Raw genomic sequence first — 18,468 nt, 5'->3', positions numbered from 1 at the left:
TGTTGTGCTTTTCTGTATATGCTGTCCTTATTTCAGTATTTTGTGTCCATTGTGCTCAATAAAGTATTTTATCTATCTATCTGTGACCGGAAAAGCGGGGGTATCTAACTTTAATTGATATTGGTTTTACTGAATTATCTCTGACGTCTCTTACAGTATTACTTTCAAAAGCACGTTGGCTACATTACATGAACTATACATTATACTATCTAAATCAATTATTATTATTTTTATTTTCTTAAAGAACGTCTAGGGCCCTGTGCCGAGGTTTTTCTTGCAGCTTCTTTTCCCCGGCTATACAGGTTGTGAGAAGCTGCAGTAGTTTTAGGCGGATGAGACGTTCGTTATATAAAAATTGACGATTCAAAGTGTAACTATGTTACCTACTGAATAAAGATATTTTTGAATTTGAATTTGAATCAGGGGGTTTAAAAAGGCCACATCGAAGCAATTCATCAAACAAAAGCAATATTGCTATTTGACATTTGTTTGCATTACGCAATTACATTTATATGCGCAAATGTCAAATTGCAATATTGCTTCTCGAGATGAATTGCTTCGATGTGGCCTTTTGAATCCCCCAGAACCTGGAATAGGTAATCTGGATGCAAAATGATGTAACTACTTAGAACCTGTTACCTGTTTTTTTTTACCTCTTACCTGTTACCTGACTATCCTGATACCTTCTTTACCTTAAGAGACACGCTCTTCGATGTAGAATTTTATCTTTAGAATTATATCATTTTTAATAAACATTGTCTACGTCACTAACGAATATTTTGTTTCCAGCTCTCCTCCTTCTCTACGATGTGACCAACAAGACTAGTTTTGACAACATCAGAGCTTGGCTCGGCGAAATAAGGGAATACGCACAAGACGACGTCGTTATTATGCTTTTAGGTAGATATACTTTGTACCTAAGTATACATTGGTGCTAATTCCCGTAAACACCATCTAATTTTATTTTAAGTTATATGTGTTCTTATCCGCCGAAAAGGAAAGGAACGGGTAATTACAAGCATAAATTTATGGAACACATGTCAATTTTAAACACAAATCTAAAACAACCGTCTAAAAATTTTACATTGGCCAGTAACCCGACAGAATCATGTTGACAGCACATGTCAAACGATTTGCATACCAGCGAGATACCATTTTGATTTGCCTGAGTTATTCATTAATTTACTCATTCTTCGTAAAATTAAGAGCTGTCAATCATCCGTCCCTTTCCTTTTCGGCGGAGAAGAAAAATGACAGTATAACTTAAAGTAAAATTAGGTGTCTGCAGGAATCGGGGACATTGTTGGACAGGCAGAGTGGCAGCTGCTTTTCATACCTATCACAAAACAGATAAGGCTGTTTTTTTTATCCCGGGCAAGTCGTAAAGGCGACTGGAGATTGTGCCCACTCCGTTCAGCTAGTTCCTACTGTCAGATATAAAAGAATCGATCGACCTGATATCGACTGATATATAAAGGGGAAACACCGCAAATGCTTTAGGCCATCTTCGGCCACTTTGCCTGACTGGATAGGTATGATGTAGGTAAAACTGTATACCTACATACTTAACGGCCTCCGTGGTCAAGTGGTTGAGCGTTCTGCTCACGATCCGGAGGTCCCGGGTTCGAATCCCGGTGGGGACACATCAGTTTGTGATCCCTAGTTTGGTTAGGACATTGCAGGCTGATCACCTGATTGTCAAGAAGTAGGTACTTCTTGACAACCTAGGTAAGTTGATCCGTGCTTCGGAAGGCACATTAAGCCGTTGGTCCTGGTTACTACTTACTGACATAAGTACGTAGTCGTTACATGAGTCATGTCAGGGGCGTTTGGCGGCTCAATAATAACCCTGACACCAGGGTTGATGAGGTTGGTCATCTGTACCTCACAACCCACACGATAGAAGAAGACTTAACTTGTTGTTATCTGGTGTAAGCACGTGGCATTTTACGTATGGTGACTCATGGCCCATGGCCCACGGGCTTAGACATTTTTAGGGTCACGGCAGGTTCACGGTAGGTCACCTACAACAGGTTCGAGATATACCTGCCTACCTAATCCCTAAAATCAGCATTATCCATCAATATTACACGATACATTTCAAAATCTAAATTTCATAATACGTAACATTTTGACGTGTACAATGTCTCACCCTCAAACGCATTCCAGGTAACAAATCCGACAGCGGCCTAGAGAGAGCGGTGAGGCGGGAGGAGGGGCAACGCCTAGCGAGGGAATACCAAGTGTCATTTATGGAGACCTCAGCGAAAACCGGACTTAACGTCGAAGCCGCCTTCGCTCACGTAGCCCGTTCTCTAGTCGCGAAAGCGAACCCCGTCGACCCAGCCAGACTCGCCGTGCGCGCGCAACCTTCCCAAGAGCAAAAGTCCTCGTGCCCGCCATGTTCATAAATCGAACAGCTTTCGCGCCCAAGAATCGGAATTCGGAATCCAATTGTAATCTGTATTTTTTGTCACTTTCGACGAAATTATGGCAAAGGTCTACTATTAACTTACCTACTTCCTTGAATGTCTGTGTTCCTACCATAGACTTAATAAATTAATAATTTAAGTGTCAGTAACCATTCAATTTACGTTTACTTAGAAAATAGCATACAAGTGTACTACACAAATATATTATAGGTACCTATATGCCTGTCTACTTTAAGTGTAAGTTGTAAAGAACCTATTACCTACGAGTACCTACCCACCTATAAGAAGTTTTTGGGGTTTGTGTGTAGGTAACGTGAAGTGAAACTAGTGATTAAGAAAAAGTACTTAGATAGGTATAGGTACTTACCTACCTAAGATTATAGTTAGGTAATTTGGGGGATCCGAAACCAAATAGATAGGTAGATACATACCTACCAAACTACCTACCTACCTATTCAATAAAAGTCAACGCAATCTTGGTGAGGTGATTTCTTGTATGACAAATTGACAATATTTTAAAACGACTTTATAGGTAGGTAGGTTGTCGGAAATACCTACGACTAAAATACCTACCTATTTGACGGTTAATTGGAAAGTCTGAAATGAAAATGCACAATTTATTCAAAATTTTATAGACAGTATTTTTGCGACTAACATACAAAAGGAGAGTTTAGGCAATTCATTTCATATGCATTTATGTATTAAGTAAATCAAGTAGGCATGACGATCCAATGATCTCTTTCAAAATATTTAAGCATTTATTAATATTTTTATTCATATCATTAAAATGTTTGTAAAAATGAATCTATCTTTTGAAACGTATTTACTTAGGTAGGTACCTACTTATATTAGGATCAAAAAGTACTTAAATTGTTAGTTACCTATAAAACTACTGTTAGTTTTACACATGGTATAATAAAACAAGGTATGCCCAATCCAAGGACCAACTTGGTCCTTGGCTCAATCCTCATTCATGAAAAGCCATAAGTGTTACGGTCACGAGCATTAATATGTATACACTTTGGTACCATGTCACTTTAACTTTTTTGACAAATTGAACTGTCTCACTAAATGTCAAATAATATGTTAGTGCGACAGAGTCCTAAAGTGGGTACATTATATTGCTCATAACTGTCACCATTAAATTGGTATCTCCAGCATTCCAAGGACTTAAATTTTATTATTGAAAATTAAGCGAATTGCAGACTAACGTACCTATTTAATTACAAACAGTAAGTACATCTTTTACTTAAAGTTGAAAATTACCTTGTAAAATAAATTAAAAATATTAGTCGAGGGTACTTACCTAATTTATTTTTACAAAATGGCAAAGGAGGGTGAAATGACGTCAGCGCGGCTAAGCTTGAAATGTTAGCTGTCACTTTTGGGCATAGGTACCTTGTTTTATTATCCTCGTAAAGCCGAGGTTTCCAGACACAATAGTAAAACAATAGAGTTTGGATTTTAAAAGGACTGTCGGCGTTACGACTTTATACCATGGTTTTAAATGTTTGCTTGGGACATTATGATACCAATATTAATACCAACATATCTTCATGTACACCCCTTATCTGCCATTAATTAATTTGTCATAGGTACTTATCCGGAGCACCTCAATCCACCTGTCTATAAGACTACCTCCCTACCTGTATAATTATTGGAAATGATAGAATAATCTGTCTACGGTTAGTAAATGTACCTGACTAACTATAATAAATAAATAATAAAGCCATATTTTTACTTTCCTATACATATAAATAAAATAGGTACCTACTTAACTAGGTACCTACCTACATATATCCTATTATTAGATACCTATTACTTTTTGTACCTACCTATTGCTATCAAATTTTATCACATCTTTCCTACCTAAATTATTGTATTGTATAGATTCTAAATTGTTGTATTATGGTTATTAAAGTATTAAACTGCTACGGAAACAATAAAATAAATATTGAAAGTACATAATCATACATAATTTACCTACATGTTGTATTAAAATAAAATAAATATCGCAAAATGTAATTTTTGTGTAAGATGTGACGTTGAATGTTGCTTGTACGAAAAATAAAATTCAATATTATACCAAATTATGTATTATTTTATTTATTTCATTCCCAACTTTTATTCGTACTATCCAAAACTATCGTTTCAGAACATACCTACCTACCTATCTATCTAGGAGAAAAAAATATACAGGTAAAGGCATACAAAAACAATCAAACTACTGCAAATATTGGTTAAATACTACTATCTAATATAACAAATATGTGACTACTTATTAGATATTTTAACTTTTTCTAAAGCGTAGAAAGTTTCATGAAAACTCCTAAAAATCTCAGCTGTGCTAAGAAGCGGCTTATGAAATATAAAAAAAGAGTGTTTAAGTTTCGTATTTCCCGCTATTTGTTAAATTTTCAACTTTTAAATTTGGCGCTACTGTGACGGCAGATGGTAGAAAGAGACCTCTAATACAGAAGAGCGAGTTAAACAATATTTAGCAGATGTTATGATCATTTATTTTGTATCTTTTTTTATTTTTGATGATTATTTTTATTTCGGATGAGAATGTAACATTTTTATTTATCTGTAGTTTTATAATTTGGTTTACATTCATAAATGCGGATCAATGATAAAAATTAATTGCTAATCCAAAAATAAAGTCAGGCTTATTCTGTAATTAGGTATCACTCTTTAATTATTCAGTCATAATCTTAGTTTTCTTTTTGACTTAAATTAAGATTATTATATTATATTGTTTATGATGTTGATGTTGGTTGACAAATGTCAATAACAAAGTTTAATCTAGAACAAAATAAGCGATTTAAGAGTATTGGGATAACTTCATGAATCATTTTAACATTCGAGGTTAGGTTAGAAAAGCATAAGAATTGCATAAGGTAATAGATAAGAGGATGTACATTAATTAATTGTCTTGGGAAATTAATTTTACCGTAATATTTTGATTCATGTTCAAAACTGACATGTCAGTTAGGTACTTAAAACACCTTTTGAATTGCATTATAATTTGTATCAAATGGTTTGTAACTTCTGAGAATTCCCATTTTCAACGTTCGTTATGTTGGTCAACCTGACGTCAGTTTACGCGCACATGCGCAGAACGACAGGTGGTCGGCGACCCGACCCTGCCGTCCCGAACCGAACCTATCGACTTCTCATGCTCATCATCAGCCGCTTTCGTGCTCAAGCAAGACGATGTGCAGTGCTTTGTGTTGAAGTGGTCGTGGTGACATGGCGTCCGATTTTTAGAAGTAGTGGAACGTGTTAATAGCTCCAGAATATTGTTTATTTACGATGAATGTGAATTATGATCGTGTTTGTAGACTGTGCTTGTCATCTCGAGGCGAATTACTGCCGATTTTTCCTACCACCAGTTCGGATGACTCGGAACCTCCCATCCTCGCTTCGAAAATCAAAGATTGCGTGGACGTACAAGTAAGTAATCCCTAAAATAAGTGATAAAATGAAGTTTTTAGTGAAAGTAGACCCTCAATGTACGTGAGAACTCGTCATCCGCCCCGGTTCGAGCAATGTCATGCAGCGCTCGTTTAGGTGGAGATGTCGTAAGATCGTCCACCATTTTGTAATGCTCCACGGCTATCGCTCGGCTCGTGGCGGCGACGCGTCGCATTCCGTGAACCCGGCGAGGAATGGCTTGTATCATGAGGTTTGGATTTGGCATTTTTCCCGGGGATCTGATCGGGAGGGGACCTGCGTATCGCTAGGTAGGACCGCGTGGGACACCGGGCGTATTGATTTATCGGACGAGACCAGGCCGGTGCAGCTTGTCCCTCGGAACGAGGCAAGCGTCGGTGTCGGCGTGAGTGCGCTATAGCTGTGTGCGTATATCGAGCGGTAACCCTCGAGGGGCTCGCGGCTGCCTGCCCCTCGACTCGCTCCTACTTATTCGGTCGAGGAGCTGCCGGTCGCCGCCGCTCGGCTATACCTACGCCTACCTACTTAGTTTCTCTTCACCTCGCGTATCTATTCTCGAGGCGCGGTTTTGCCTCACTTGTTCTGATGAAACGCGCGCATCTTTTGACCTTCGTACACTGATTGCGTATGTCTGTATTTCCAGATAACCGAAAATGACGAGCTGCCAACCAATGTCTGTAAGAAATGTGTGGACAATGTTCATAACTGGCATATATTTAAGTCAGTATGTGAGAGGACACAAAATAAACTACAGTCTCTCATTAAAAAGGATGGCAGCCAACTAGAAGAGGTGGGTTTGTTTTTCTGTATGGTTTAAGCTTGGAACTGTCAGTTACCAATTGTGATTCTATTGTTTATATGTGCATCATGTTTTTTCAGGTGAATATAAAAAGTGAACCTTTATCAGATGAGGCATATGATGATGGAGTGGTTATTGATGGCGCCTATCCTGATTCAGAGGTGTGTATGGTTACAAAATATATAATTTTAGTGTAATTTATGATATTTTTAAAATACCTAGAGTGTTTATGTGAGACAACTACTAATCAACAAGTCTGCATCAGTACAACTACCTAGTGCTTTGGTGTCAAGGACATTCAAACAGTTGTCAAGCTATTATAAAGGCACAAGAAACTTGTGTGTTGATAAGACTCCAACTAATAAAATAGAAATAACATAAATTCCTTTCCATTGATGCTCTTCTGTAAATGCATTGAATAGTAGATTAAAAAATATATTTTTTTAATGAGAGTAAAATGTCCACAGTTCTTTGTATATTCTTGAAAATATTTACAGGATTTTAAGCTAATCTTACATTTATTATAAATTTGTGACTGGATTAAATTTAATTTTAAATTATTATTTATCTATATTTCAGAATGCTGGTACTTCAAATAAAGTGCAGCCCGAAGGCCCACCAATCTTGGCTTCATTGGGGCTCACACCGAGGAGTGATAAGGTAAAGATTACAGTCACTGTGCCTTATCATCTACCAATATATACACTGTTATTGCATACCAGCATAGATATGCCAACCATTGATATTTAATATGACACTTCAACTCTGATGATTGTATTGTACATTTTATTTTTGGTATTACTTTTGAACTATGCTTAAAGCAATTGTAAATCCAAAAACAGTACCAAGTTCTAATCATGCTGAGTGTGAGTGCGAGCGCTAGGATAGTTCAATTGGAATAATTTCCTCCACAGAAATATGTAGATCCTCGAATGGACTGGCAACGTGTGCATGCCATCTTGGATATCATTCAAGAAGATGAAGTCATAAACTCACTACAATGCAGTGAAGAAAAAAATATTGTAATACAATCTGATCATGATTCAGAAAGTGATACAGAACTTATGTCAGACGTTGATGATTTTTATATTGATGCAACTGATGGTTATGTTTGTAAAGACAAACAATTGATCTCCAAATCTCCAAAATTATCTGCTCCTGAAATAAGTCAGAAAATTAAAGAAGTTACAAATCTCAGACAACAAAGTACAATACATACTTTGGCACTTTGTCCAGAACCTAAAGACGCATGGCAATTACTGTTCACTGATGAATTGCTTGAATGTATTGTTAATGCTACAAATGAAAATATTCTCACTAATGGTCATGGATTTTCATCATTCACGAAACTTAGTGAAATAAAAACACTTATAGGTATACTTTATATGCACGGCATAATGAGGCCAACATATCAGAAATGCCGTGACCTATGGCATGATGTATGCGCACCTCTGTGCATCAAGAAGGCTATGAAGTATCATAGATTTAAATTTCTTTTGGAGAACATATCATTTGACACAGAAAACAAGGTAAATCAGTTTGATGCAATGAAAGATATGCGCACGGTGTTTGAGGCATTCGCCAAAAATTGCAGAGAAAGTTTTGATGTTGGAGATACCGCTGTAGTCGATGAGATTATTGTGCCTGTATATGGACCCTGTCCATTTCACTATACAAATAATAAGAAACCATTGATAAGTGGTATAAAATTAGTATTACTTGTGAATACTTCCAGTTTTTACGTCAATAACTTAGATTTGATAATGGACACTATATCTGGACCACAAGATATAGTCAGAAAATTAGTACAGCATTTAGCTGGTACGGGAAGAACTATTATTGTGGACAGCTGGTTCTGCTCACTGTCTCTTATGGAGATATTAAAACATGAATATCAGTTATTCTGTATTGCAGCACTTAATCCGAAAGATGATAATATTCCACCACTTTTTACTTCGAAACATAGAAAATGTAAATCATACATGACTGCATTTTTAGACCGAGATGTGACGTTGACTTCATATGTAACAATGGATTCCAAATCAGTAAATATACTGACAAACTGTCCCAAGTATTATAAAAGATCGCAGGGTTGTAAACTCAATTGTAACTCAGTAGTGAATGAATATAAAAAGAAGCAGTCTTGTGTGGAGGTCCTGAATGTCCTCATGCATTATTACACCACCATGCAGAACACAAACGACTGGAGACTTAGTTTGTTTTTTACAATGTTGAATATTGCTTCAGTCAATGCCCAAGTGATGTGGAGTTCCCAAAGTGCATCACCTATTGTACAACGTCGTTTGTTTATTAGAGATTTGGCTGTCAGTCTTTTGGGAACACAGAAAGGGCAGGTTGAGAGCTCAGAAAGCAATATTATACCAAGTGTTCCTGGAGAAAATGTTACGTTGAAACGTGGACGCTGCCAAATCTGCAAAAGTGTTAAACGCGATCGGAAAACGAGACAGACCTGTATCATATGTCGAAAGTACGCATGTGGAGAGCATACAAGACACGTCTGTATTCTGTGTCGTGTATAACGATAAAATATAGGTTCAGGGTTAAAAAAAACCTGACCTGCCAAATCTTTAGGCTAGGTAAGCGGACTCTGTGGAAAACGGGACAATGCTAGAGAGATGATGATCAATAATAATTAATAATTATTTAAAGAAAGAAAAGAAAGAAAGAAAATATTTATTTCCATATTGGACGCCACATTTACAACTTACATTACAGAAATAAATAAATAAAAAAAATATAGAAAAAAAAAACAAAGACAAATAATACAGACATTAAATACACAATGGAGGCGCCCAAAATAAAAAAAGGATCTCCCTCAGCATAATGCCGTGACACGTGCTTACTTATAATAATATAACTATTTAATAATTGTTATTAATTATAATAATAATAAATAATAAACCATTTATATATGGCTATGAATGCCCATTATGTTTATGAAATCATGTTTTATATTTTGTACTTTGTAGTTGAAAACTAAAAATTAGCTTGGTAGTATTTGTATCTTTTATTAGTAATATATTATTTGCTTAATGATTGCAATTAAGTTGTGGTTTTGTTGAAGTGTCATATTTAATAAAGGGTAACATACTACTACAGAGCACTATAGAGCACTGATAGAGTTTATTTTATACCCCTTGCATAATGTTTATTTACTACATTGGGACTTATTATTACAGTCTAAAGTTAAGTTCAATACATACATATATCTGTACAAAAACCAGCCATTTTACGAAGTCCTAAGGTGGATATTATGATGAACCGTCACCACAAGTCATTTTCATCGCGTTTATAATCTGTCAGTCATGTAATCAAGTATAGGTACAGCCCTCCCCACCCGTCCACTCTTCTTCTATCGTGTGGGCTGTGAGGTGTATTACCAACCCCATCAACCCTGGTGTCAGGGTTACTATTCTACCCGTCCACTGATCGATTTTTACGACATAAGCAAGATGAATCAGTTGAAGTTTTAATTTTGCTACGCTCCCAGTTCAAGACTGAAGTATTAAATGATAATTATTAAATTATTTGAAATAGTATATGAACGCAGATATAATGTAATGAACAGTGATCATGATAGGTAGTGCCATTTGCGACACTTGTCTTAAAACGGATATGCCATCCAAATGTTGAATCTCGAAACTGTGAATTATTTTAGTAATTTATATGTTGTATATTTGTATTGTTTTTGTTTTGTTTATTATTATTTACGGTTTGTCTGGAATTCTGGATCAACAAACTTTCACATTTATAATATTAGTAGGACTGTACTTATGATATCTCAAACAGTTTACTTTTATTGAATATAAGAAGAAGACATAATGTAATTACGCAATCTCAAAAATCTCGTAGTCATATTCACATTTACCACAACATTCAGGGTTATTAACCCCAAATGATACTAGACTATCCCAATACTGGCAATGAAACTAGAATATTTACTGTCCTGATCTAAAAATAAAATTAATTTGACAATGCATTTAATAAATTACTAAACTCTGGAATCACTCAATCTATTGGTGTAAATAGTACGCAAATCCGTTCGGCAGTTATTGAGTTAGTCGCATACAGCAGACAGATACGTCGGGGACTTTGTTTTTTTATAATATTTAGTATACTGATTTCGTATTATTTAAAATTACAGGGTATGGACAGCGACAAAGAAGAAGAAGATGATGATGATGTTGACGATGATGATGAAGAAATGAATGAGCCCGTGCAGTCCTTCGCCAAAGTACCCAACATGCCGGAGGTCTCCATCACGGTGATGCGCCCAACAGGCGAGACCTTGCAATCTCGTCAAGGCATTCAACAACTTGCCTCTAAAGACTGCCTCGTCTGTGGCCGCTCCTACAGATATTCGCACAATGCACGTCGACACGAACTCACCGCACACAGTTTTGACAGGTACACAAATAAAGTTACTAACAAAAAATCATTCATCAATATGCAACCGAAACTCAGGCCAAATCCGTTTAATCCCAAAGCTCGGCTGATGCCTAACCCCGTCAACCACAAAATGCAACAACTTAATCCGAAGTCAATTCCAACTAAAGCAGTGCAACCAAAAATAATAGCCCCACCGAAACCAATACCCGTAAAACCTTCAAAAACACCACAGAATAATTTGCCGTATCCCCTCCGCATAAAAGCATTGAAAGATTTACAAATTAGAAAGAAAGAACCCCAAATTCTGAAGACTTTACTGACTACTAAACCTGAAGTTTTAGTGTCGGAGCCTGAAATTTTGAATTCGGCTCCGGGTAGTCCCGAAACTTTGATATCTGAACCTGAAATTGCGTCTTTTCAAGTCGAAACTATATTGTCGGAACCTGATGCATACGACACTCAGGGCGACGAAGTGGACGGTGAAGTACAAAACAATCAAAACCAACCATATGATACTGTTGATATGGAATCAGACAACGAAATAGAAATTGCACAGCAGAAAGTTGCCGATGGCGAAGGCGATGAAGTTGACGAAAACAATACAGAAAATGATGCAGATGAAAATATGCAACATGATGAAGATAATGTAGAGGAGAATCAAACAGAGAAATATATAAATAATGATGAAGGTGACGACCATGAGGATGACAATGGTGAAGCTAAACCAGATGCTGACGAAAAAGACGGTGAGGATGCAAATGACAATCGAGAACATGAAGGTAATGAAAATGAAAACGAAGATGAAGAGGATGAAGATATTCCACCAATAGGACTGGCCCCTGTCGTTGAGATCAATGAGGATATGCAGACAAATTCTTACAACAGCGAAGCCAATGAAGAAGATGAAGAAGAACTCGACGAAACAGTCGATCCTAATGAAACAGTGGATAGCGAAGCCAATGTTAAAACGTTAGATCCTGATAAACAATATGTAACCAAGACTCAGAGAGACTTCATACTCAAGTATCGTGATGTTATAGAGCAGATCAATACAAAACGTTGTCTGTGCTGCGACAAGGAATATCCTCGAAGGAAAGCAGTTATTCAGCACTTACAAAAGAATGGCCAGAAAGTCCCTAAACACACCTGCTACAATTGTGTCGTCACCTTCAGCCACATTGGTGCATTACTCAGTCACATGAGATCTAACACCTGCACGGACTTGTGGAAAATTATTTACAACGAAAATGGTATCACTGATGATTTGGTTTTAGAGGAAGAGCCAAAAGACTCAAAAGTTCATTACAAAGATATTTTTAATGCTAGGTCATACGCTTGCAAACTGTGTCCAGCTAAATTCCAATTAAAGCAGTTTATAATGAAGCATGTACTGGACGTTCATGAAGATGGTCAATCCCAGGTTCCCCTTGTTTGTGTGCACTGCGGTTCTCGATTCAAGGACAAAGTGTTGTGGAAGAAACACATTAGAAATGGTGATTGTACAGTTTATATCGCTTGCGATTTGTGTACTGAGAAATTTATAAATATGCAAGATTTTAACGATCATGCTTTAGCTGTACACGCAGGGAGCTTTGACCAGGATTCCCAAAGCAAATGCGTTGATGGTAGAATGACCGATTGCCCCTTGTGCGGAAAGAAAAACAGCAGTTACATTAATTTGGTTAGACATTTGAAGGCTATACATAACGAGGATAAGCCTCACTATTGCAAGCATTGCGACGCCAAATTTGAGCAAACTGCCGATTTAAACAAGCACATCTACATGGCACATTCAGCCATAGGTGTCCAAGGTGATGAACCTGACATGTCTATTGTAAAGGAAGAAGTCGAAGAGTATCACTATTCTTGTACGGAATGCAATGCCATATTTGAAACTGTCGATGCGTGGACTGACCATCAGGTTGCTGAGCACAATCAAATCGCTCATCACTGTGACCAATGTGAAAAGAAATTCTTGAGGCCATCAGAATTGGCTGAACACAAGAATACTCATTTACGAGTTAAGTTTTATCCGTGCAGTGTTTGTAATAATTCTTACAGTACACCTCAAAAACTTTCCGAACACGTGCAACAATCACATCCTGGTGCCGGGCACGCATCCTCCATAGACCAGGAATTTTATTGCGATATATGCATTCGATCATTCAAAAGTCGTCAAGCATTTTCTAATCACATGCGTATACACGCAAAGGTTCCCACTACCAATAGAAAACCGGGTGAACCCAAAACGGGTGGATTCTCTCCGCAAATTATTGGTAAGCCTATCAAACAGTTTAATGTGGCTCAAACTTCAGGTATAGTTTTCAAGCCAAGTCCTAATGTTCCTAATGCTCCTTATTCTTGTGATATTTGTGGTAAAGGATTTATGCATAAGAAAAATATATGGAAGCATAAGAAAGTATTGCATGCAGATCTACTTAATGACCGAAATGATAGTGAGGAGAACACTATGCATGCGTCCACCGAAGAAGATGAATATAATATTGATGAAAACGGTGCTACTTTGTCGACACCGCAGTTTAACAGTTTCAACTTTGCTAACTTTACAAATAATGTACAACAACAACTCACTCAAGGTGAGGTATACACTTGTGATATTTGTTATCAGCGATTCTCGTTTAGGGATAGTTTGAGGAAACACAAACGCGCTAAACACGGATTTAAAAACCCTACTCCGGGAGGAAGTTCAGACACACAAAGCCTACCTTCAGCCGGGGACGGCGGCAGGTCTAATTGCACTATCTGCAAGATTACTTTCGCGGATAAAAAGTCGTATTATCGTCATAGAAAGAACGTCCACAAGTCCACAACACAAATGTGTAAAATATGCGGTAAACCTCTGAACTCTACGTTGGAGCTTTACGAGCACTTGAAAGCTGCTCATGCTCGCGAATTGTTAGGTTATAATGCCAATCAGGGTTCTAGCAAGTCGCAAGACAATACGCCTGAAATGGAGGAATATGAAGCTGAGGAGGCAGTAGACCCTAGTGTAGACTACCAAGCGCGATATCCATGTGACACATGTGGCAAACAGTTCGTCGGCTTACTTGCATTGCAAAATCATCAATGTATTAATCAAATAACACCACAACAACAAACCTTCGACTGTGAAATTTGTCATAAAAGTTACACGTCTATCGCTGCACTGAAAAGCCACCGTGGTTGGCATCTGCGTTCCCCTGATGGTAAAGCAGCCGCTAACAATACTGGCCTGTGGATGCCGCAACATAAGGTGACGAGTAAGGTGAGCAAACACGAAGTTGTTGAACACGCAGCTCTTAGTAAACCCACAGTCACTTCTACTCCTGTGAACGTGGCTAAGAGGAGGCTACCTCCAGAAGTAGAAGTTACGGTTGTCAATCCAAATAAAAAGTTACGATCGGATGATTCCGTTGAAATGGAGCAACATAATAGCAGTACTGGCGCTATGGAAGATAGATACTGTAATATCTGCGACAAGGAATTCACTAAACGAGCTGCGTATCAGCGCCATATGGATGAAGTGCACCAACCGAACTCTGTGTTCTGTCCAGTTTGCGACAAGAGTTTCACAAGGAAATCGACTTTGTTAGTGCACATGAAGAAGCACTACGAAAGTGGAGAAGGTACTTCTGCTTCTTTCTCTACCGGCAGCCATATGGAAGAAGAGGTTTACCCGTGTGATTTGTGCGGAGCTCAGTACGATAACGAGCAAGCTTTGCGCGCTCATAGAATCAGGCACCACGGAGGAGATGATTCTGACCACGAGTCGGAGGATGACGGCAGCGTCAGCGTGGCGCCCCCTGGAGAGTTCACTTGTGCACAGTGTGGTGACGGCGTGGCCACACCTCGCGATCTAATCGCTCACCGCACAATGCACGCTACGCCTACTAAATATTTCTGTAACATTTGCAAAGTATACTTCGCGAGAGCCTTGGACCTCTCCTCTCACACTCGAGCGAGACACTCCGAGACTGACAAAAGCGCAATGTTCCCATGTGCCATGTGTGACCGCTTTTACATGAATAAGAAGAGTTTACAACGGCATATCGAGATGGCCCACTGATCCACATTTTAATTTTTACGTTATTCTATTTCTTGAGTTAGAAATGAAGACAAAAGGCAAACATAGGGACTACTATCTCTAATTAGTTATATTGGGTTTTTTTTTATACAAATTGAATTGAAATGACATTTCAAATGTTGTAAATAGCTTTTTCTAACTTTTCTTAATCTTGTGTTATTATTTTGTCATTCCTTATTTTAATGAATGATGCTTATGCGGTGGGGTGTTTACGAGAAGTAATTCTTTTTACCTTTTTTGTTTTAGCTTTTAGGTTTCGTCATTTAAATCTTTGCTCACTTATTGTGTTATTTATTATCTATAATATCATGTCCATTGTGATTTTAAATATTATTACATTATTCTAAATTAATGGATAAATTTATAATACATTGGACAATTTTAGACTCATAGGTACTTATAATTTTGGGAGTAATAACTTGTAATAAACTTACTTAGACAAAAGTGATTTATGTAATTCTCTATTTTTGAATATTGGAATCATGGGCCAAAATTTTAAGATAGTCAAAGTCAGTCATAACCAGTGTTAAGTATTGTATGTATAAGTATCATTATATTTTTCAAAAAATATGAGTATATTAAAATGGATATTTTTGAGATCGATTCGATCTTGAACTCGTTAATACTTTAATTAACACTTAGTTTTACTTTGTAAATAATTTAGAATATTATTAATGATATAATTTTAGAGTGTAATGAGTTATTGATTTGGATTGCAAAAAATGATCGTTTAAGTTTTAGTAAAATGTACTGATTATTTTTAGTAATTACAAGTGTATATTTTATACAGTCTAGCTACCACCATGGGCATACCCTCATCTATGGTTAAATGACTATTCTTATATCTATAATGGCCTACAAAATATGATTATGACTATTTTTTACCTGTGGTTAAATTAAAGATTTGATTCGTTGGATTCAAAGACAATTCATGATTGTAAAATGTAATAGGTGCCAAAAATATTGTTTCAAGACATGAAACAATATAATGTAGCAACTACAACTACATAATGTAGTTGTAATAAAACATAAAATGTTCAAGTTACAACAGAAACATGCTGTACTGCTTTTTTCATCATGAGGGGAATGGATCTTATTTAGGGAATTTGTACAAGTTTGATATCCTCCTACAGTGTCCCGAGTACTGAAGTCCAATTTTCATGGCATCGTTATTTGATAGTCCTTTTGTGGCTCTTAAGATTCCAAAAAATCCCACCTCTATCAATCCGAATTTTCCGTAGGCCAGGACACATTTGGGTAACCTTGGTTACCCGTGTGTAACCCTACTTTAGGTTCCAGTGTTATGCCCTCTTGGAGTTCAGGGATGGTGGTTAAACTTGCCGGTTGACGTCTTGTAGGAGTTTTAACTGAATTTTGCTTCTTTGCATGTTCTGTCTTGGATGAGTCTGAGTCAGGGGATAAATAAGAGTTGGTCACCGTGAATAGGTACTTTCCTTTTGATTTTTTGGGCTCAACCTTGACCTTACCCGGAATATTTGTGAACAGCGAAACCTCATCTAAAAGATCTCATCATTTCCAGAACATGGGTAATATCGTCCTGCCGTTTCGGAAATGAAAGATCAATATTTGAAGATCTATTGCCTGGTCCTGGAGATGAGGACTTGGATAGATCTTGTCCTGCGGTAGCTGCTACAGTCCCGGTTTGCAAAACCTCCTCTGTCTTACCTTCTGCAAGATAAGATGCCTCATCCTGATAACATGTATTGTAATCTTCGTCAAATTCAGGTGTCCCATTATCTTCATTTGGGCGGTAGCAAGACTCTTCCGCTGCACGATCATTCCGCACAATGCAGTCCCAAGGATCACTATCTGTCCGAGGTATGTGCCTACATATCAGCCTTGATGAGCGACCTGGTTCAGGAGATTCTAGTTGTCTGTTTTCATACTCCATGTCCCTATCATATTCAGGAAATCTAACATTCCAGTTCTCCATCTGAGCCTCTTCCATCGCTTTTTTAGGTTCAGTTTTCCATGATCAGTTTTTTTTTCATCTTTTTTCTTACAGTATGTTTCTGTTTTTTTTTTACAGTAGATATGCATTTATAATGTTCTAAGAAGTCTGTCTAAGTGTATTTTTCTATCTTATGAATGTTTTGAAAAAAAAAACCCGACCTTCATAAATGTTAATACTGGCATAAGTTTATGCAAACATTTTATTTATGGATTATTATAAAAACAACGCTTTCTTTTGGTATTTGTCACATTTATAACTTAAATATATTTGTACATATTCATAAAATATTGTCAAAAGCGTTCCTCTTCACTCTGTATGTACCTGTACTTACCCTATACCTACTTGTTGTATGTTGGAATATACAATGTAATTTAATATAGTCAATTGTCTAAATCTTTGTAAATGGAGGCGTGTCATTTATAATACAAAACCGAAATTTTATAGGTTTGATGAGATCAATATATTGATATTAAACTCTGCACGTCTTTTGAATCTGTGTAAAGGCTGAAAACTACTTTGTTTAGGAGACGTGTTTCAAGTTTTGATACATTTCGGATATATCGCACATGAAAACCAATACTGTAACATCACATAAAAATGTTTTATTTACCAACTAGTAAAGTAAGTACCTGTTTTAGTGTAACATAGAAATAATTACACGCTTACAACACTATAAACTCTACTAAATTATGAACTCTCATACTTTTGAATAGCTTTTGGATGAAAGCGACAATTCTAGGTCTTTTAGGTTGTTACATTATTGGATTTTATCTGCGACGCAAATGAACCCAGCAACATCTATTCCATATTGAAGGTGGAACTACATCTGGCCGCAACGCATCGCACTTTTTTATATTTCTATCCTTTTCTGTCACTCAGAGCGAGATAGAGACCGGGTCACTCAGAGCGAGTCGCATTATCTCGCTCTAGCAAATGAAGGCTCAGAGTGACAGAAAAGTACAGAAGCATAGGAAAGTGCGATGTGATGCAGCCAGATGTAGTTTAACTATTTGTTTTAATACACACTGCCCCGTTTGCCGTATTATAAACGATTTGCCTGCAAAAATACTACATGAACTATCCATAGATGAGGTTTACTTTTGTCAACTATGTGGTTTGATAAATAAAGTGACTTAATGATTATTTCGTTGTTTTATTTCAATTTAACCCTCTATGTTAATTTTGACTTTGGCTATAGAATACTCAACGAATAATAGGTAGCAGTAGGAACTGCTTTGGCAGTTTGGCAATGAAGGTTAGGTACATTCAATTATCTGCGATTTTTTCGACTGATTTGATTTTGCAGTTTTCA

General features: G+C 37.0%; 2 protein-coding genes across 4 annotated transcripts in view; both read left to right on the top strand.

The window, feature by feature from the left end:
- The window catches only part of LOC126367492 (ras-related protein Rab-37-like), a 138,156-nt gene extending 133,746 nt beyond the window's left edge, over nucleotides 1–4,410 (top strand). For all 3 annotated transcript variants that reach the window (XM_050011028.1, XM_050011029.1, XM_050011030.1), the window contains 2 exons: nucleotides 790–900; nucleotides 2,170–4,410. In XM_050011028.1, the coding sequence (XP_049866985.1) occupies nucleotides 790–900; nucleotides 2,170–2,411 (353 nt within the window). In that variant the 3' untranslated portion in view covers nucleotides 2,412–4,410. The remainder of the gene's footprint in view (nucleotides 1–789; nucleotides 901–2,169) is intronic.
- Nucleotides 4,411–5,553: 1,143 nt separating this feature from the next.
- Nucleotides 5,554–18,299, top strand: LOC126367451 (zinc finger protein 91-like). Its single transcript, XM_050010960.1, has 5 exons — nucleotides 5,554–5,888; nucleotides 6,532–6,678; nucleotides 6,768–6,848; nucleotides 7,267–7,347; nucleotides 10,853–18,299. Exons 1-5 carry the CDS (start codon nucleotides 5,748–5,750, stop codon nucleotides 15,161–15,163), a joined length of 4,761 nt encoding a protein of 1,586 aa, XP_049866917.1. The 5' UTR covers nucleotides 5,554–5,747; the 3' UTR covers nucleotides 15,164–18,299.
- The last annotated feature ends 169 nt before the right edge of the window (nucleotides 18,300–18,468 follow it).

Source organism: Pectinophora gossypiella, chromosome 6 (assembly GCF_024362695.1).
Source record: "Pectinophora gossypiella chromosome 6, ilPecGoss1.1, whole genome shotgun sequence".
Classification (NCBI taxonomy): Eukaryota; Metazoa; Arthropoda; class Insecta; order Lepidoptera; family Gelechiidae; genus Pectinophora; species Pectinophora gossypiella.
Note: the sequence above shows the minus strand (reverse complement) of the source record. Positions and strands in the feature narration are given on the sequence as shown.